This window comes from Camelus dromedarius, chromosome 8 (genome assembly GCF_036321535.1).
Source record: "Camelus dromedarius isolate mCamDro1 chromosome 8, mCamDro1.pat, whole genome shotgun sequence".
NCBI lineage: Eukaryota > Metazoa > Chordata > Mammalia > Artiodactyla > Camelidae > Camelus > Camelus dromedarius.
Window position 1 is genome coordinate 59,355,829 of NC_087443.1, and position 22,846 is coordinate 59,378,674.

At 37.1% G+C, this 22,846-nt stretch overlaps 1 protein-coding gene and 1 non-coding gene across 5 annotated transcripts in view; both read right to left on the reverse strand.

The window, feature by feature from the left end:
- The window catches only part of ARMH3 (armadillo like helical domain containing 3), a 152,779-nt gene that overhangs the window by 50,950 nt on the left and 78,983 nt on the right, over positions 1-22,846 (reverse strand). For 3 of the 4 annotated variants that reach the window (XM_031461640.2, XM_064488354.1, XM_031461641.2), the window contains exon 23: positions 20,303-20,378. In XM_031461640.2, the coding sequence (XP_031317500.1) occupies positions 20,303-20,378 (76 nt within the window). Of the gene's footprint in view, positions 1-19,524; positions 19,639-20,302; positions 20,379-22,846 lie in introns of those variants that run through there. The other variant, XM_064488355.1, reaches the window with a different exon arrangement.
- TRNAV-AAC (transfer RNA valine (anticodon AAC)) lies at positions 831-902 on the reverse strand. Its single transcript has one exon. It is a non-coding gene; the product is annotated as a tRNA-Val (tRNA).

A 22,846-nucleotide genomic window follows, 5' to 3' on the forward strand; every position in this document is an offset into this window, starting at 1 on the left:
TAGACAATCACGTTGTCCACAAATAAAGACAGTTTATGCCTTCCTTTTCAATCTGGACACCTTACATTACTTTTTCTTGCCTGACTGCACTGTCCAGAATCTCCATCACAAACTTGAATAAAGGTGATGAAAGCAGACACCCTCACTTTGTTACTGACCTTCAAGGAAAAGCATTTAGTCTTTCACCATTGAATATGACAGCTAAATTTATCGGGTTGAGGAAGCTCTTCTATTCCTAATTTGCTGAGAATTTTTATCAGGAATAGATGTCAGATTTTGCATTTCCCAAATGACTGATAAACAAAAATCCCCAAACAAAACACAATTCCACAATGCACACATTATCTCTGGAAGGATACCCAAGATAGGGGTGAAGAGTAGGGAATTCTTGCTCTAATAGAAAGCCCTTATTTAAAAGGTCAGACAGAAGGAAAGATATCAGTCTTGACTAAAGTCAAAGGCAACCAGACTCTAGTGGGCAAATGTCCTGTCTGGTTTGGTGCTTAAAGTGGTTTCCTCCCTCCTGGAAGTTCCTCAGTGACTTCCATGACTACACAGGAGGGAGGGAATGCTTCAGAAACTCTCCAGAAGCAAATAATGGGTGGTAAGCAGCAGTCTGTCATCTCCTGGAGCTTTTCCAAGGAGCTACAGTGGGAGCACAGCTATCTTGGTCACATTCTATCTTGGGTACAACATAATTGTACCCTGGCCTTCAGATGTCCTTCCAAAGTGTTAACTGCAATGACCTTCTACCCTTATGAAGTCTTGCCGTGTGGTACTATTGGGGGGGGGGGGCGTTGTAATTAGGTTAATTTAATTTATTTATTTAACGAAGGTACTAGGGATTGAACCCAGGACCTCATGCATGTTAAGCATGTGCCCTACCACTGAGCTATACCTTCCCCACTGTGTGGTACTGTTGATGCGGGTCAGGAGCTAAGGCACAGGGTTGGTACACAGGAAATATAAAATAAGTAATTACTGACTAATTAAGAGTTAGCCAAGATGGAGCTGCATTTGCCAGCTAGATGAAGTGCTATGCATCTACTATGTATAGTCAGCAAATTGCATTTTAGATCCCTTTTGGGTGGAAGGGGCATAAAAATACAGGATTAAGATACGATACATTGCTGACATAAGCCTTTATCTAACAGGGTTTCATTATCAGCTATTTATCTAGTCAAAATTTTTAAATGTCATCTTATAACTTCTTTCCCTACTAAAACTTGTCATTTTTTACAGTGTTAATTATAGCTTTTTAATTACTACTTGCTAGACCCTGCAAGTATAGGTGAACATGCTAAGTCAGAGTAAGAAGACAATAAGCCACTTGACATGTCTGAGAAAGTCCCACTTCTGATTAAATTAGTTTAATCCAACCCTGAGCAATAAGAGTTCTGCTCCAACAGCAGACTTCATCTATTATATGTGTTATTATTTATCACACTAGGAGGAGAAGGGACAGATTTTTATAACTAGGGATACAAATCAATATGAAGCTTTAACAGATGGGGTCTTGGTTGGGGGCACAGCAGCCCCATCAGGTCCAGTGCTGAAAACCATTCAGCTGCAAACACTGAAAGACCTAGAGATATTTGCTTGGCAAGTCACTCAGGGAATCAGCATCTTGCTAAATGTTATCTGCCTCGTCTGGGCCAGAATGGTGGCCACAGATCTGCTCAGGGTAGTCAGCAGTTAGCACACTAATCTGCAGCCATAGAGCTATATTGAATATTTCTGCTGCAAGTAGTATAACAATACTACCACCATATAATTTTCCCCCACTGGGCTATTTTTAGAGACACTGAATAGATATTGAATAATTCGGCATTCAGGGAGGTGCTTCAAGTTGGACATGAGAAGCAAGCACTATATACACTGTTCAGATCACAGGAGACATGGGGAAGGGGAGGAAAAAGGCACAGCAGCCCTCAGCAATGAGTTAGCATTTATGGTTCACCTATCCTTGGGTCCCTGACATTCTGCAAACCTGCCTCAAAAACCCATAGTGTGACAAAGCTTTTTGTTCCAGTTCAAATGTAGAGAGGTACAGAAGTTGTCCCTGAGGTTAGCTCTGGAACAGAAATATCCTGGGCACTATTCTGGGTCTTATAACAATTCAGTGGTGGAAAGGCCCAGAGAGAACAAATAAACAAAGCTTTAAAACAAAAACTAAATCCACAGAACTCCAAATAATTGGATTCAATCCATAAATTGGGGAAATGATCTGCATGTCTATGTCTGATGGCAATCAACAAGGTCCAAAATCTCCTTAACTGTGATTTCCTTCTTAAAATAACCCTTTCATCAGTATACAGGTTTATATAATGCTGACACCCAAGGAAAACCATTGCAACTCACCCTCCCATCTCTGCTTCCACTCAAAAACAAACAAACCAAAACACCTCGGAACTTGGAAGGAACATGTATAAAATCGAAATCCTCCAATTCTAGCTCTTGTTACTCAAATCACTTTCAAAAAGTTGCTACACATAAAGCATGGTAGTGATAGTCAAAAGTTGAATTTCTTACTATTCCCTGTGAAGATCCTTTTTTTCCCCTAATTTTTAAATTAAGGTATAATTTGAATTTAATAAAATTTACCCTTTTTAGTGTACAGTCTTTTTGAAAAATGCATACAGTCATGTAATCAACACCATAATCAAGACACAGAACAGTTCTATCACCCAAAAAATTCCCCCATATACCCTCCTCCCAACCATAGCTCCTGGCTGATCTAAAGTCTATCCCTATAATTTTTCCTTTTCCAGATATCATACATGAAATCATACACTGTGCAGCCTTTTGAATCTAGTTTCTTTCTGCATAATGCAATTTAATTCATCTATGTTGCTGCATGTGTCAGTAATTCACCCCTTTTTATTGCTGAGTAGTATTCCATAATTTATGGGTATACCACAGTTTATTCACTGATCAGCTAAGTGTCACTTGGGTTGTTTCCAGTTTTGAGAGATATGTGGACAAACCCACTGTAAACATTTATTCAAACCCAAGTTTTCATTTCACTTGGGTAAATTCCTAGGAGTGAACTGCTGGAAGATCTACTTTTGAAACTAACTGCCCAATTCTATATAAGCTATTTCTATACAACAGATATGTATTTTCCCAATGGAATAGCTGTGTTGCTAGTTCTGTGATGCTTCTCTTCCTGGTCCATCTCTATCATTTCTCTGCCCTCCTGAGTGTAGTAAACATCTCCAAATCAGCATCACTTACAAATTTCATTAACATTCTATTTACTTTCAGTCCTAGATCATTAATAAAAAATGCTAAATATTCCTACTTTCCTCATAAGCACCCTGCAGCATCCTAGGAAACAACACTCTTCCCAAGCCACACACAGCACCATTTATCTTTACACTTGTTTTATAGGATATGTTGCATCAGTAGCTTCTCCTCTATATTCTTAAATTAATTTTCAGTTGAGCCAAGAATCTTCAGTATATCACTTTTAATAACTACAGGAAAACCTAACAGAGCTTTTCTCAGTTATTAACTTATTCACAGTTAGCATACATTATGCAAATCACAGATACAGACAAGGACCAACAGAGAGAGCACACTCGGAAAATTTGAGATGTTACTCCCTAACACCAGCCTAAAAGCAAATCTGAGTTTTGTTCCTCCTAAAACAGTGTCCTGTCCTAAAAACAGTCTTTCAAATAAATGCTGTATTAATTAAACTAGAAGAGAAAAAAAAATGTCAGCATAATTAACATACAAAGCAACAGTATGGCCTAATTAATCACCATGAAAAGCAATCGAATAAAATACTATGCATTTTTATGGAGCAATTTAATCTGGCAAGTAATTAATCACAGAAACACTAAGCAAAACAAATGGATTTCCCTTTAAGGAAGTCACATTTATCATCTGTAATGTATCCCAAACTCTAATTTGTTATCCCAACTCAAAATTGTACAGTAGACAATGAATTGTCAGCTTTAGTAGAACACGGATTTCTTGAAAAAAGAACACTGAGCTTCTCAAATCAAGTTACAGTCCCTGAGCACCCAGAGAGCTAAGGGTTTTGGGGCAGAGGTACACGGCAATAGGCATGGCGGTCTTAACCTCAAGAGTTCTAAATTGAGGTCAGTTTAGTCAAAACCATAGATAATTGCTAAATGACTCATGAAAAGAAAACACTTAACATCAGGAGTGACAATTATAGGTCACAAATATTAGCAAAACCCAAAGGAAAGACCTTCAATAGCTGACAACAGAGAGAAACAGAGCTTTTGATCTTCAGAGCAAGTGTTGAGGGCATATCTATGCAGTAAAATTGAAGTCAAAGAAATCTCCTTTACTCCTCTCCTCTTCTTTCCTTCTCTCCTTCCTTCCTTCTTTCTTTAAACAACGACCCATTTTCCATGAGCTCCAACAGCTTCACCAGTTTGAAGAATACCAACAGGCCGGTTATTTTGAATGGCCTCAATTTTCAAACACAGAGTGACGCACATTAGCTAAGAAGATACAAGAGGCTCTCTTCGTATCTCCAACTTCCCAGCTACTCTCTCTGCTTGGCTCTAGTTGAGACTAGATGAACTGCCCTCTTTTTTTGTCAAGGAAGCTCATGGTACTTCTTTTAATATTCTCATCTCTCACTGACTTTTTTTTCTCTAGGTATTAGTCTTAAAAGGCTATGCCTCCCTTTTTTTTTTAAACCAAACTCCTGTAGATAAAAGCACCTGACAGAGTCCAAGGCATCTTCTGGCTACAACCAAAGTGGTTTTCTCTTTACTGTCCTGATCGACCTCTAATGCTGAGTCCCATGAAACATTCAATACTTATTCAATTGTACCCGGAAAGTCATGCTTTTTACACTTTCACCCTGACTGTGCTCACAATTTGAAAAACCTATTTGGCCCAGGGCATTTACCTCTAGATTTTAACCCTTACTCTCGTCTCCTTCAAACCTTTTTTGCTTTATTATTTCTGGCTGGTATCAATGACTTGTATCTGAACTCTTCCAGTCAGCCTGGCTCTCCAGTCCTTTTCTCTTTTGGAGACTTTGCCTGGCAACTTCTGTTCAGTAATACTCTGAGATGCTCTCTCTGAATTGCCCTTATGGACTCCCTCTATCAGCCCAATAGTAACTGAAGTACTATTACTCCCAGCCCATTCCAGACCAGGCCCAGTCAGTACCCTGAATCCTAGCTTGTCTAAGAGAGCAGAACTCTATGTTGATCTGTGTTCAACAAATATTCATTGAATGTCACTTAGCACCATGTTACTAAGATGAGTAAGGCACAGATGAGGCCTGCCTTTATGAGTTCACAGTCTAGTAAAGAAGAGAGACAAGTAGATAGTTACTGCTGTAGAATGGCCAGGACTGGCTCCAAGGATAAAGTGATGCTGAAGACGCACTATTTTAGGAGACAGGCTGAGAAATGGACAACTGGACAACTGGGAAGGACATCCAAGGCAAGGAGGAATGATATATATATGGGGTCAGGAATATAAAACAGTTTGTCCAGGAACTATAAGAGCCTCTTGTTTGTCCAGAGAACTCTAGGTAGTCTGGCATAGTTGCAATGAGGACAGATATTCCAGGAAGCATATTAAGAATGGAACCGTATGCCATGCTACAGAACTTAAATTTTATTCTGCAGGTGTTGAGTGAGCCAGTGACGGGAATAAGCACAGGGAGGAGAGCAAGAGAGAAAGAGGCAATGAAGATGACAAACAAGACTAGAAGCTTAGAGAATCCAACTGAAAAAGAAATGCAGAGAATGAACAAATTAATTATGGTATATTTATACAATAATAAAATACTGCTCAGCAATAAAAAGGAATAAACTATCAGACATTTGCACATCCCTATTCATAGCAGCATTATTCATAATAGCCAAAAAGTGGAAACAACCCAAGTGTCCATCAACAAATGAATAAATAAAATACAGTTTATATATATAATGGAATGTTATTCAGCTCAGCCTTAAAAAGGAAGGAGATTCTGTCACATGCTCCAACATGAATGAACCTTGAGGACACTATGCTAAGTGAAAAAAGCCAGTCACAAAAATACGAACGATTTCCCTTATATAAGATATCTAAAGTAGTCAAATTCATAGAAACAGAAAGTAGAACAGTGGTTGCCACGGGCTGGGGAGATGGTGGAAACTGGGGGAAGCTGTTGTTTAACAAGAATAGAGTTTCAGCTCTGCAAGATGAAGAGGTTCTGGATATCTGTTGTACAACAATATGAATATACTTAACACTACTGAACTCTACACCTAAAAATGGTTAAAATGGTAAATTGTGTATGTTTCTCATCACAATTTTTTAAATGTCTGCATTATTTTTTTAAAGGAATGAACTAATATATACTACAAAGTGGATAAATCTCAAAAACATTACATTGAGTGCAAGAAACCAAACACAAAAGAGGATGTACTACATGATTTGTTTATCTTAAGTTCAAGAACAGACAAAACTAACTTGTGGTGAAAGGAGTCAGAAAACTGCCTAGTTCTGGGGAAAAGGAGGGTCATGAGGGAAATGGGCTGATGGAAATTGCTCTATGTCTTGATCTGGATGGTGACTAAATGGGTGTATATACACACATAAAAAAGTTGTTCAATTACACACCTAAGATCTCACACATTTTACCTCAATTAAAAGGAAACAAAGATAGGGTTTCAGTGTGTCGGTAATTTTATTTCTTAAGGTGAATGGTTCACAGATGTTCATTTTAAGATCAAGCTTTATTACAAATAAACACTAATCCTGTACTCTTTACAATTTATCAAATAGTTCATAATTTTGAAGTAGGAAATTGGTTCAGATTAAATGGGCAAAGGGAACAGATTTTAATCCATCTCTACCTGAACACCATCTAGTAAATTATCCCATAAGAAAGATGAGGTAACAGTCAAAACCCTGGTCAGGAATCAGCCCCTTATGCTCAGAACGAGCTCGCACTACAGATGGCTACTCCTGCTGCCTTTTCGGAGTTGTCACCAAGATGAGTGCAGACGAGGAGAGTCCAATGAGAACCAACTGTCTCTAGCGCTTCCTTGAGATTGAGAATTTTCGTTATATGAAAATAGTGTCAAATGAGACAGAAATTAATGTTCTTTGGTGCCCAGGGTAGTAAAAATGCACCGGTGCACCCTATGTTTGACATCCCACTCACATGTTATTGGTTTTAAAAGAAATTATATAGAAACTAATTATAACAAAAAAATCTCATGAAACCTCTTAGGATAGGAGCTCACTTTGCTAGAGCATGCACAGTATCTAGGCTCCAGGGGAAAATGTATAATCGAGGTAAAATTAATCAAAGCCTACATAAAAGAAACCGCAAGAGATAGTTTAAGAAGAAAATCTCTCCTCAGTGTTAGAAATTCCTAAAGTCTGATCACTGAGTACATAATTCTGCTTATTATTGTCTTCTACTATGTAACACTATATTTATAATTAGGCTGATACCACAGTAAAATGACAGTAAAATTCAGACACAATTCATTTAACAATTAATCTACTGGAGCTAAAAATTCTTACCACGTCATTAATTGCCTGCTTAAAGCACTACCTCAGTTTCAGTTTTAGATTATCACACACCTTCTTTAAGAACCCAGGGGGAAAGCAATGCACAGGCAAAGCTAGTTTAGGGAGAAATAGCAGGCAGCAGTGAGTTTCATACTTTTCTCTCCCTATGTACCCCAACTCAGAAGAGCCTTTACTGTGACCACCAAGCTTACTACTAATTAAAAGAGAAAACAGTAAAGAACATTTTCTTTCACAGTAAAGCTCTCCCACTCACCCTCACTCCAAGCTGCCTTTTAATCTCCTTCACCTGCATGTTCTAATTTCTCAATATAAGAAGTAATGCTTGCTACAATCTTTTTCTTTCCTTCCTTCCTTCCTTCCTTCCTTCCTTCCTTCCTTCCTTCCTTCTTCTTTTCTTTTTTAAACATGTCAATTGGTAAATCATTCTGCTGGGGTTTTGGGGAAGTAGGAGGATACAGGATCAGATCTTCCTTCTGCACTATTCTATGAAGGTTGTCATCCCTGATTTTTCTACAAAAGGATTTTATTTTTCTAGTCTGGCCCTGGCTGATGATTCCCCACCCACAGTTTTTTCTTCACAAGTTTATTCTTTACAAAGAGCTTTGCAGTTGACTCTTAAGAAAAAAATTCAGTCTTCAAGGCCATTTTATATAATAGCTGCAAGCCAAAACCCAGAAAGGGGAGAGATTATTCCCAAATTATCCATCAAATCAGTAGCAGAGTTGGGATTAGATCAAAGCATCTGGACAAAAATTTAGAAGGCATAATCTAAATTTCTAGTAGAAGAAATTCTAATAGACTAGAAATAGAAGAATAAATTCTATTAGAAGCATATTTATCAAATGTGCTAATGATTCAAAGCTGCAAAGAAAAACCAATACATAGAATGATTGCTGTCAACAAGATACATTTAAAAACAATAAAGAGTTTCCTTTAGGTTAGTTTAAAGTCAAAAACCAACTGGAGATGTTCAGGAGATTCACCAGAACTGTAATAGTACCTATCTCTGAATGTGATGTTTTTAGATGATTTTACCTTACTTTGTCCTTTTCACTTTTCTGTATTGTTTAAAAAGCTTCTAGAATGCGCAAATAGCATCAAACAAACCAGCACCAGAAAGCAAAATAGCACTACCAACTGAACAATTATAGGATGGGGAAGAGTTAGCTTGACAGCAGGTCACTTTAAGCAGATGTGAAAGTTTTAGTGGGACTTAAGCTTGTATGAACCAACAATGAAATTCAGCTGCTGAAAAATTAATGCAACTAGAGGCTACAAATGAAATAGGTCCATATCCTGGGTGCTAATAGTCTCCCTACAATCTGAGATACTCAGATCACATCTGGATCCAGTTCTAGGCGTCAATCAATCCAAATAACACTTACTGAATGCTTATTTGGTACAAGGCACACTCTACCATCATAATTCAGGAGGCAAACTGAGAAGTTAGAATAAATCTAAAGGACAATCACAATATGCCAGAGATTTTGAAGCCATGTCATACGAAGAACAACTGAGAGAAGAAAAGACATTTTGCCTACAGAGGGCAGTAGTATACATGTTAGCCCTTTGAAGACGTCAACACAGAAGACAGTAAATTTTTTGGTGTTGCATCTGAAGGTAGAAATAGAATCAATACATTCAGGTTATAAAAAGGAAGAGTCTGACATTAGCACGAGAGTCTCATCATTTAAAAAGCTGGACACTATAAAGCTTAAAGTATTAAGTACTATTTCACTAAGTCTTCAAGCAGAGGCTGGATATTAACCCCAACAAATAAGATTTATGATTTGGGAAGGTGAGTGGGGTAGATGGACTCTTAAATTCTTTCAGCCTTTAAGGTTCTGTGACCCAGCACTGTTAATCTGCAAGATCAAAGTCAAATAGAAAAGAGGAAGTATGGGACCTTAGCCATTCTAGTATAATCTGAGAACTTACAATGATTAAGCTCCTATGGCCAAGAACACGTCTCTGTTTGTTCACAATAATCTAAAGAAACCTAAAGTTTCATCTGCTGAAGAGATGCCTGTTTTGGTTTGCTGACAGGATAATATATTGCTACCCAATAGTAATGGCTTCTTCATCCTATCAGCAGATTAACAGTCAACTGTTCAATGTGGTTAGAATACCTGAGATATAAGGACAGAGTTCCACCCTGACTGTTGGAAAAGATAAATGGTGAGGGAAAAGTAGGGGATAAAATGAAGAACTGCCCACAGTTTTTAAAAGACTACTTTTTAAAGTATCTTAGATATGGGGTGAAAAAGGGAAAGGAATTAGGGAGCTAAACTATGCCTATTGATTCCACTTGTGGCTAGGCTTTATATAAGTTACAATTAGAAACCAGCATTTTATGAACTAAACCATGATTGAATGTCTACATTACCTAGCAAGAGTTCCTTTTGGGGAAAAAACAAAACAAAACAAAACAAAACAAAACAAAACAAAAAAACCTTTCCTCAGGTGAAAACAAAATGTTTCTTCTTTTCTTAGGATCAATAATAATTAGGGAGCAGCAAATTCCTAAGGGACCAGGGACAGTTGTGCCAGCAAAAGCAGGCCATCTCCAGAGAGCCAGAGGATGGAGACAGCTGGCTGGGCAAAGGCAAAAGCCCAGGAAGGACAGGCTCTGGACTGCTGTAGACTTTAGCCCCGCTTCCCATTCCTATGACCCCATTTCATAATAAGTCAACTGGAAATACCTTTCCTCCTGACCTGCTAAGACAGAGCTGCAATTCTACATCACCTTGACTGCCCCTCTGGTTCTCAACTCCCAGTATTTAGAAAGAGTTGTAAAACTAAGGAAGCAGTGACAGAAAGAGAAGAATAAAGAAATGCTCCTAAAACCACAGTCTTCTAAAGAAAGAGGCCCAAATCTATCTCCAACAAACACACCACACTTCCTCTCATTCACTCTCTTTCTCTTCACAGGTTTTGGATGCTTATCTAAAGAAACTTTAAATAGCATATGGTAGGTCCTGCTGGTTAAAAGATTAGCTAAAAAAAAAAAAATTAGCAGAATATAAAGGTCATATATCAGATGGCTCATTTCAGATACTCATTAAAAAAAGTTAATGCTAGGTTTAATGCTGAAGTTAACTTACCACACCATAAAATTATAGGTAGGAGATCCAATTAACTACCAATGGGACAAGTACAAACCAAAGGCCTTTGCTATATAAATATATATTTACAGAAATAAAGAATGTTATAAGACTGCAGACCTAAAGAGAGAGGAGAGAATTTGCTCTCCTGCCACATGGGGGCCATTCATTCACACATCTGGCCAAGGGCTAGAATATTCTGGTACAAACTGCCAATCAGACATTTTTCTTCCGGTGCTCTCAGCAATTTCATCTGCTACTGTCTGCTCAGAACAAAACCCTTCCAACTTACCTCAAGACCCTGTACTCTTAATTATCTTAGTCACCAGGAAGCAGCTACTTCATTATCACTGGCTCAGTCACAAAGGCAGTCCCTGTAAGCCACCTCCAAAAGGCTCAAGTAAGTAATTGGCACAATTCATTACAAGAGAAAAAATGTCAATGTAATTAACAAGCAAAAAGATTAAGTGTTTGCCAAAACAACATTCAAAATAAGGTCAATAGATACATATAAGATCTTTCCCAACTAACTCACAATTACAAGGTTCCCTAAGTTGGCTGCTCACATTTCTATAAAATACTAGCCTTTACAAAGGGTAAGGGCCCCATGTCTAGGAGACCTCAAATGATACTCTCAGATCATGCACCTAGAACCCCCCAAGGAGATCCTTCTATTTCACATTCCAGTAGCTTGATTCAGGATAGAGGGCTGAGCTCAAAGTTGACTCCTTTTCTCCTAGGAGTCATACTCCACAGACAGTCCCTTATCTGAGTCAATAAAAACAGGCCACAATCAGCAGCCACTACCTTGCTGCAAGAAAATGAGATACACGCAAAAGATAGGGGGCAGGACGAGAATATCTTCCACAAACCAATACTAACTCCAGACATAAAAGAACACACCTAACAACTCTTTCATGCACTCCACATCAAAGTACTGTGTACCTTCTCTCAAAAATTATATACCTCCAAAACAACTGTTCCCTAATTAGTCCTTTGATTTTTGTACCTGTACTCTTTGTTATAAAGCGCAACATGTAGGCATCAAGAGCCAATGAGCTCAGATTGCTTACATTTTGAGTAAAGAAAAAGAAACAGCTATGGGCTATTAGCTCACCAAAGAATAAAGGCAGGATCTAGAATGCTGTATTTAACATTTACATGTGAGAAAATCTCTCACAAAGGAAATACATGTATCTAAACTCTAAATACAGAATTTTCTTCCACTATCATCTAGTCCTAGTTCCAGACACAAAAAAGTGGAGAAAACTGGGGTCCTGTTTTTAATGTAATCTCATTTTCTCAGGAAGTATGTGAAATTCTCCCTTTTAGTGCGTTTTTTGGCAAACACAGTTTACTGAAGTGAATGCTGCATATATGTGTTATTTAGAGCTACATAAATGTAATGTTTCTATATCTCACTGAGATTAAGTTATTATAAATTTGAACAGCTTCTAATTCTAATAAGTTAAGGTGTATATGGTAAGCCTTAGAGCAACCATTAAAGAAATAGTGAAAAAAAAACATTAAATAAATCAAAGTGCTACATGAGAAAATCTTCACTTCATGAAAAAGAAGGCAGTAAAGAAGGTACAGAGGAACAAAAAAGACCAGAGGCACACAAAAAACTAGAAGTGAAATGGCAGACATAAGTCCAATTATATTAATAATAGCATTAAATATGAATGGAATAAACAATCCAATCAAAAGGCAGTGATTATCAGACTGGATAAAGTATATAATATCCAATGATACGCCACCTACCAGAGACACATTTTAGACTCAAAGATACAAACAGATTGAAAGTAAAACAATGAAAAAAAAAAGATATGCCAAGAAAGAAATGAAGGCAGAGACAATTCAACAATAAAAACTGAAGACTTCTACACCCATTCTTTAATAATGGATAAAACCAGGCAGAAGATCAACATGAAAATAGGAGACTTGAACAGCACTATGTATCAATTATACCTAACATAGAAAAATATACTCAACCATAGCAGAATATATATTTTCCTGATGTGCATATAGAACATTCTCCAGGATAGTTCATATGTTAGGCCATAAAACAAACCTCAAAATTTTTAATTAACAGAAATTATACAAAGTATTTTCTAGGATCAAATTTCTTTCCATTGTTGATTCCTAATTTCATTCTACTGTGGTCACAGAATATATACCTTGTATTATTTCTATCATTTAAAACTTATTGAAGTTTGTTTTATGGAAGAGCAAATTAAGCCTAAAGTAAGCAGAAGGATGGAAATAATTAAACAAGAGTGGAAACCAATACAATAAAGAATAGAAAAACAAAAGAGAAAAATCAATGAAACCATGCTTAGTATGAACGAGGTCCTGGGTTCAATCCCCAATACCTCCATTAAAAAAAACCAAAAAACTGCAAAAATACTCCCACAAAGCAGTACTGAGAAAATGCAAAAAAGCCAAAGTTGGACTCTTACCTTACACCATATAAAAAACTTCACTCAAAATGGATCAAAGACCTAAATGTAAGAGCTAAAACTATAAAACTCTTCAAGAAACATAAGGGAAAAGCTTCATGACTTGCACTGACAACTAATTCTTGGATATGATACCAAAAGCACAGACAACAAAAGAAAAAAATAATAGGTAATTTGGAATTCACCAAAATTAAAAACTTTTGTGCATCACAGGACACTATCAATAAGATGAAAAGGCAATCCATGGAAAGAAGAAAACATCTGTAAACCATGTATCTGATAAAAGATAGATCAAGGATACATAAAGAATTTCTAAAACTCAACAACAACACAACCCAAATTAAAAATCAGCAAAGGACTTGAATAGACCTTTCTCCAAAGAAGATAAACAAACAGCCAATAAGCAAAGGAGAAGATACTCAAAACAACCAGTAATCAGGGGAATGCAAATCAAAACCACAATGAGATACACTTTACACCCATTAGGATGGTTATGATTTTAAAAAATAGAAGATAACAAGTGCTGAGGAGGCTGTGGAGAAACTGGAACCCTTGTGCATCATTGGTGGGAATGTAAAATGGTGCAGCTGCTGTGGGAAAAGGTATATGATTCCTCAAAATATTAAAAATAGAATTACCATATGATCCAGCAATTCTACTTCTGGGTGTATATACCCAAAAGAAGTGAAAACAGAAAGCAAATATTCTCAAATATTTGTACACCAATGTTCACAGCAACATTATTTACAACAGCCAAAAGGTGAAAGCAATGCAAGGGTTCACCAGTGGACAAATGGATAAACAAAATGCAGTGTATACTTACAATGGAATACTGAATTTGGTCTTTAAAAAAAAAGCAAGGAAATTCTGATATATGCTACAACATGGAAGAACCTTGTGGATGTTATGCTAAGTAAAACAGCCGGTCACAGAAGGACAAATATTGTATAATTCCTCTTATATGAAGTTCCTGGAGTAGTAAATTCATAGACACATAAAAGCAGAATGGTGATTGTCAGGGGCTGGGGGGAGGAGGAAATGAGGAATTATTGTTTAATGATACAGAGTTTCAGTTGGGGGAGATGAAAAAGTTCTGGAGATGGCTGGTGGTGGTGGTTACACAACAATGTGGATGTACTTAATGCCACAGAACTGTAGACTTTGAAATGGTTAAAATGATAAATTTTATGTTATGTATATTTTCCCACAATTATTTTTTCAAAAAGCAAAGTGGAAAAAGACCCCAAGGGAATTTCAGGTTGAGGTAAGGAGGGGTTTTATAAGCTAAAGTCACACTCACCTAAAATCACAGCAGCCCCAACAAAAAAAATCTTAATATTTCATTATAAATATCTGAATTTCCTAAACCAAAACTTCTTTACTGCACTGCAGTTCACCAAGCCCAGATATGACCTAATGCAAAACCTCACTTTGCAGCATAAACCAAGTTAAGGCAAAATAGATGATTAACCACATGGGATTCAGCGTTTGGTTTTTCATTTCTAGCTGTAGTCTTAAGAGATTAGAGAACAGCAACTATTAGAATAATATGTAATGTTCCCAGCCACTGGGGAAACGGTATTACAGCAGCCTCATTTTGGTGCTTTGTGTTAATCTGCATAATGCTTTTCATTCTCTGTAATGGGAGATCTGCAGGGTCTGATTAACAGAAAAAAAGGTCATTACTGATCAATTTTAACCCCAAGGATAATCTGAGCCTGCCTGCCACTTTAGAGCAGACAACTGAACTAGGTTATATTCATGTACTCCTTGTTACTCAAGAGTCATCAGCCCAACGCCTCTACTCCTATCATTAATCCCTTTAGCCCACATTTACTTCTCACTAGCCTAAGTTGCATCCTTCAGTTGAAGTGCTTGACATCAAACTGCTCCTCCTCTCAACTTGTCAGTATCCATTCTGATAAGAGAGCTGTGACTAAGAGGCAAATTTTGTAGCCCAAAAAGGTCCATGGGCAAAGAGATTTGGGGGGATTTTGCCTGGCTAAGACCTTCCATTCCCTTCCCAACCCTAACTCTGTGGTCATCAACCGTGAGTATACTCTCCTAGATTACTCCCTGAGGGTGTCCCCACTTCCCCTCCCTGTGACATTCAGAATTCTATACCCAGCCCATTCCAAAAGTTGTTATTCTCAATAAACCCCTTTATCTAGAAGCTGCCAAGAGCTTTTCTTATTCCTTAAACTCCCCCAGCTAAGTGTACATTTAAAGTATCCCTTCTTTTTTTTTTTTTTTTTTGAGGGAGTATTTTTAGGGTGAAGGAAAATAGCTATATAAGCACATAAGAAGGAAGAAGGGGGCATGTCAGCATTGGAACAAAAAGACATGGAGCAAACAAGGGGACAACAGGGAAATTCACTAGGTGAACAATTAAGAGACTTACAAAGATACACTAAATTCTCATTCCAAACCCCAGGCTAGTCACAATGCCAGCAATATCTAAGTCTTTTTTTTTTTTTTAATCGAGGTATAATCAGTTTACAATGTTGTGTCAATTTCTGGTGCACAGCACAATGCTTCAGTCGTACATGGATGTACACATATGCATTCTCATATTCTTTTTCACTGTAAGCTACTACAAGATATCGAATATAGTTTCATGTGCTATACAGTATAACCTTGTTTATCTATTTTATATATACCAATCAGTATCTGCAAATCTCGAACTCCCACTTTCTCCCTACCCACACCCCTCCCACCTGGCAACCACAAGTCTGTATTCTATGTCTGTGAGTCTGTCTCTGTTTTATATAAGTCATTTGTCTTTTTTTTTTTTTTTAAGAAAAACTAAACTTTATCTTGATGTATTCCAAATGAAGAGAAAAACTAATATATAATCAAACTTCAAACTTTATCCACCTTAAGAAAATTACAAATCAGGAGAAAAACCTATTTGCAGTGATTCAGCCACTATTTCTGTGAGCAACCAGAGAACAGGATTGTGAACATGGTGCTAATAAAATGCTCATTAAGCGAAAAGCATTAAGACGTTAACTTGAAGAGATTCATTAAGGGCTTCAAATTACTTACCTTGAAAGTTGTTTGGTTAGATGAAGGTCAGATTTTAGTCTAACATTCTTCTTCTCTTTTGACTAATTAGATTAATAGTCAGCAGACGTCTTCCCTAAAGTACAGGACCTCACTGGAGTAGCCTGCTAAATGGTGGCAGGAAATATTTAACACAGAAGTCTCCAAGCAAAACTTTCAAATGTTTTCCTTCCAGTCCTGCACATGACCCCTCAAGAGTATTTTTCCTTTGTGGATCAGGAGATCTGTGAAGGCAGCTGAAGTAACAATTACCCCAAGTGGAATTTTAAAGGTGGAGCAATACTATTTTTTCTCATGGCAAAGCAATGGAACAATCTTCTGATGGGGAGAAACAAATATAGAACCCTATAAATTAATGGCATCAAGTGTTTCAATAAAAATAGCAGTTTCTAAGCAGCTGCATTTTAAGAATCTCTCTGAAGGATCAAATAGGAAGAGAGAGACAAATTGTTTAAACACAAATAACTGTGACAATTAAGAACTAGCATGACTAAGTCACAAAAGACAAGTAAAAAGAAACAGACTGACACTTGAGCAAATTAGGCTTCCAAGCAAGTGGAAGAAGTACTTTTAACTTTCACTGTCACAATTTAAACTCCAAAGTACAGAAAGGTATGCAGAGAAAGTGCTGGTGAGATATTATGTTAGGGTTGCCATTACTTGCATTGCATTCCGGAAGATCCCAAAGACATAACTTATAGCTGTCATCAACTGGCAAACCAGTCTCAGAGGCTCTCCCAGCTGTTAGGTGTCTGAAAATTTTGCATGCCACCCAATCCCTTCCCCTGACTATCAGAAAACACACTACAGGAGAGGTGGCTAAGAGTTTGTTCCCTCTGCTTTAGAAATCCTTTCCAAGTATGGGAACAGCACAAATAACCTTTATAAACAATAAAAGAAAATGTTACATATCATCACAATTTTACTACTAAGACTTTATATACTCTATCCTTGATATTAACTTGGTAGCCAATAGTTAAATATCCCATGGTATCCCTGGGAGACTCATAGGTCCAAATTTCTAACAGTCTCTTGTTTTTTAAGCCATCCAAAGTTATTAGTGTCATGGATGTACAACCCAAGGCTCTGAAGGAGCAAAGAAACAAAGCAAAGGAGCTGAAGGCAGCACTCATTACTGCTGGCTCAGTGGAATCAGACTTCTTAGGCATACCACTTTTTTTGCCCTCAGCTAAGAAAATACTGACTCAGAGAAAATACTAACTCAGAGTAAAGAATACTCCTTGAACCACCCTCATTCAAAGCATCAAAGCCTACCTACAAAGAAAAGCAAATACCTTTTAAGGTTAAGGGTAACATCTTAACTTTTATAGAAGGGATAAACGAAGACATACTTAGGAAATATTTTTAGGAAGGCTCAAAATGCTAACCCTGAAAAATGGTATGGCAACTCCTCAAAAGATTAAACAAAATTACCATATGATCCACCAATTCCACTTCTGGGTATATGCCCAAAAGAAATGAAAGCAGGAACTGAACAGATATTTGTACATCCATGTACAAATAACCAAAACACAACAACCAAAAGGTGGAAGCAACCGACTTGGGGTTTCATCACTGGATGAATGGATAAACAAAATGTGGCATATACATGCAATGGAATATTACTCAGCCTAAAAAGGAAATTATGACACATGCTACAACAGGAATGAACCTGAAAGACATTATGCTAAGTGAAATGACCAGTATTTTATAATTTACTAAGTGCTTTCATAAACATTACATTATGTAATTCTCACAATCACTTCCCTGTAAAACAGTTAATATCATCATGACTTTCATCTTATAGATAGTTGGAAGAGGTCTAGAGAAGATAAATAACTTACTCAAGGTCACACATTAAGAGGTATAGACAAAAAATTTAAAACCCAGTTCCTCTAATTCAGATTCCAATGCTCCTTTCAATATATCATGCTGAGACTTCTGATTACCTCCACAGTAGCGTTTGATGCAATTCTACGGAAGAAGGCATTATGGTATAGAAGAAAGAGCCCTGGACTTGGATTTAGAAGACCTATGATTAACTCTCAGCTTTGCCACACAACAGTTGTGGGACTTTCTGCAATTTACAATATCTTTAAGACTCAGTTTCCTCATTAGTAAACAGTGTATTTTTTAAAAGTTTATAATATACTCTACTTTGTAGAGTTTGATGATTGAAGAAGACAGCAGTATATGAAAGAGTTGCACAAAGGTAAGCACTTATTAAGTGAAAGCAAATATTAAAAAGGAAAAGAGTAAACTTTTGCAGGCTTAGTATCACCAATATTTTCCCCTGATCTGGCCTCAGTGTGGTAAGTGACATTCGAACACATCTTTCCAGTAATCTCTGGAAAAAACTGACTGGATCTTTGAACTTTCGCCATATAGTCCAAGTCTATTTCATTAGCAACAGTGAAGGTGATGTAATTATTCTCTGCAGCAAGTTCATCAAAAAAAGTCTAAAGAATGAAAATGAAGGTATAGGCCTGACAGAGACTTACAAAGAGAAGGAAGAGGTCATGGTTATGGGCATCTACTCAAAGCTCAGCCCATTTCTTTCTGGGCTATTCAGAAAAAGGACAGGACAATAGCTTAAATCAGCTGCTTGATGGCCCTTGGGAAGAATAAGGACAGCATCCAAGCCAAAAGCCACCGAAAGGAAAAACAACAAAGTAGGAGATAAAGCAAGCGTAAAGGAATGTGATCAAGGAAACAGGCCCCAGATGAAAAGGAGCTGCCTGGAAAGCCCAAGCAAATACATGAATAAATAAACACAACATAAATTATACCCATATGCACTTCATACCCTAGCCCAGAATCTGGTGCTTCTTTCAAACACCCACATTTGTCATACTGCTCTTGGGTCACAAAGGGATATTTGGTAGAAGGCAGTTTGTAATTCCTGATTCTTACAGAAAGTCACATTTATCATAAGGTCTTACTACAGTAACTGGTTTATTTGCTAGATGAAGATATGCATTTATTTGTGAGATTTATGAAGCTGTGTTTGCTATAAAATGTCTCTGGGGTCAGGTAAGGCAGATCAACCTTCAATGCAATCTTGTTAGCACATCTCACCCCCATGCTCCCTCATCCCAGCCCTCCCAACACACATTTCACACTTTTTCTTTTGTTCCCAGATGTGCCAAACACTGTAGTAAATCATTGCAGGGACAGGGCATTTTACCTTTAAAAAATAAATAAATAAATAAATAAATAAATAAATAAATAAATAAATAAATAAATAAATAACAAAATAAAGCAAGAAAAGAAAGACACAGAAACAAACACTGAATCCCAGCTCTGGCACAAATTAGAATCTATACCAAGTTGTATATGTGAACTACTATTATTACCGGGAACTTCTGGCAAGGCATATATCTGGAGCTAATTCAAGTTTCCCCATCTGTTGGATTTGCCTCTTCTACTCAGTGTTAATTTTTCAATTGTTTGCAAGAACAACTTAATAACTGTTGAGAAAATGAAAAATGATAGGCACAAGAGGAAAAAGGAGTGTAAGAAAAGTCAGCTTTGGGTTTCATAATACTGAAAGCACATTCTCTCAATTTACAAACAGCTCACGCCTGGAGTGTGTGCTACTTTCTCAAGACCCTAAACCAACTTCGTGTCTGACTCAATTTTATCCAATATATACAGCACTCTGTAATTGCCTTGCTGTTTCATAAGGAACCTAAAATGACTTAGCCCCATGAGCTCCATTTGGCTCTGTTTACCACAAATAGAAATAGCCATGTAAAGCAAAACGTCAAAGTTCCAGATCCCCATGAGTCATTCATTGAGCTCATGGAGAACAGCAGAAAAAATTTCCAGAGAAAAGCTTTCCGATGGCCTATACACAGAAAACACTTTGGCAACAAAGATGCCTGAAAATGGCTTGCAACCATCTCTTGGTAAGAAAATCCAGAGTAGCAAACACTGTGAGCTATTTCAATATGACAAAATGAAAGTCACATGCACTCCTGCTTTTCTTGATCAAGTACGACAATTTCTTTCACTCCTACAGACATCAAGGCTTAAAATAGTAGTGGTGTTCAACACACTCCACTTAGAAAGGTACAATAAACCTCAGGATGAGCCAAGGAACTCTAAAAGAGATAAATTCTCATCCCTTACCTGATATTAACCAACGCGTGGGTCACCTTGCTAGCTGCTTCTTTCCACTGGCCTGCATTGGTAGAAAGCCTCAGGACTGTAAAGAAGGAAAAAACAAAGATGTGTCAGACCCATGGTATAAAACACAAATATAAGGATCAAAGACACATCTCAGAACAGCACTATTAGAATAACCAAACACAGCCTGTGCCAATCTTCTAGTTAAGACATCCTCATCCTGGAGAAAAATATAAGAGCTATTCTCAACTATTTTTATAGGGTATTTTTTTTTCCTCTTTTTTTTTTACTTTCTATCAAAATATTCTACTCCTCCTCTACCTTGGGTTCCCCTCCCTCCACTCCCCACAAACAGGTTTCCACACTTAGTTTTTGCATCCATTTAAAATCTACATTGGGGTGATGTGAGGGTAACCTGACTGCCACATTAATCATTTCCCCAATGGCTGGGGCTGATTTAGCTGAATTGGCCAGCTGAGTAAGTGCCCCATCCTGCACCACATATAGTATATCTTTCTCCTAAAGGTTTAAGGCTCGGTCAAACAGGATAAATAACCTTGCCAGATATATGATGGTAATGTTTCAATCAAGCAGTAACCAGTTTTAGTTCCTCTGACTTAATCATGTGACCTGCAACATGAAACAATAGAAAGAGTCTTTCCTTCTCTGACCAAATTCTCTTTTCCACACTTACTCACAGGAGGAGGAATGATAGAAATACAAATCATCATATCCTCTATCAGCTATGAGCTTCAGGACCACACACACAGTAGCTACACTATTTTAGAAAAGAGACAAACAAGCACAAACATATGGTGGGCACTCCAAGTACATGTTTTTAATGAACAAATAAGTAACAAGCTAAATATGTAGACAGTTTACTATGTACCAGGAAATGGACGAAGGTTATATGCAATATAACATACTTACGAGGAAACTGAGACTCACAGGAGACAAGTCATTAATTGATCAAGTTCATTCATAGAGTTGTAAGCAATGCAGCTGGGATTTAAACCTGGAGGGAATGAATCTAGAGCCTACACTTATACAACAAGTGGTTAAGAGTATGAACTCTGAAGCCAAATGTCAGGGTCCAAGTCCAGCCCCTGCCACTTACTTGAGAGTAATAGTAACACTTATATGAAAGGACTATCGTGGAAATCAAAAAAGTCACTGTATATAAAGCCTTGGATCAGTGTCTGGCACATAGTAAATGCTATATAAGTATTAGCTATCATTAATTTAAATAAACTGCCTCCCAAACAAATAAATGAATGTACCCGAGACTTTCCCAAAGGAAGGAAAGCAGAGCCTAGCCAACGTTAAGAAATCTGTAACCAATCTGCGTAGCTACTTTACATTTGAGTACCATCACTACCTGCTCCTGACCAGTGTTCCTCTAGCAAGAAGAGTAGTAGCAGCAACTCCACCAGAGGGAGGGCCTATGGTTTTAACAGGGAAATAAAACTCGTCTGGCTGCTCTGCATCTGTTCCAGCAATACCCCATTTTTATAAATTCATGCAATTTTATGAAAGAGAAAATGGAAGCCTTGTTAAAACATATTACCAGAGCGCTGCTTTTCTGATTTACAAGATTTCATGCAAGGGAACTTGGTATAGTTCCAAGTTAGAGCTCTACGGTCTGAACTCAGGTTTCACCCATTGTATATGCAAATTTACTCATATAATGAACACAATTGTTTCAGCAGGTCAGATGTATTTTTTTTTCAACTTAATCCAAAAACTGTTTAGATGTGTTTGTTTTCCACTGGATACTCCACCAAATCATAAATTCTCTGATGGTGAGGATCTAACATTTACGGAACTGAGCTGAATTTTCCTCTCCTTACCTCAGAGAAGTATTTAACTCTGCCCATGGATTATTTCTCTGTAACATCCTGTCACTTCTGTTCCTTAGTGAACAGGTACCCAGATGACCTCATCACTGTATTTCCTTTGGAAACGCCATAGGCTTTTACGTTCTTTTCTAAGTTACCAAATTTAAACATAAAATTATTCCAAAATGTCATAAAAGCCTCAAGCTAAGGTTATCATTTATGTAGCAAATTATGGTACACAAAAATAACATACTATGCAGCCAGTTTAAAAAGAGACTTAAGTAATAGCAAAAACTAGAAACAACCATAATTTCCATGAAAAAAAAGAATGGTTAAATAAACTATATCCATACTATGCAAAAAGAGAAAGAGACTTAAGAAAACTACAAAAAAAAAAAAGGAAAAATTTTTATGATAATTTGTGTTTTCCTAACACAAAATAAGACAACATGATTACAACTATGTGAAACTATGTTTCACTATGTAGACTAATATACAACTATGAAAATAGTGGTCATACTAGAAAGATTGTAATTTTTTTCTTTAGTATTGGTAATTAGCTTTTTTTAAATAAAAAAAATTTCAACAAAATATGATATTATTTATGGCTCAGGGCAGCTCCTGTTAAGTCCATCCTATTCAGTGGATGTCACTGCAGTATATTAATGCCACAGAAATATTAAACATGTGCTTTCCTCTTCTAGCCATG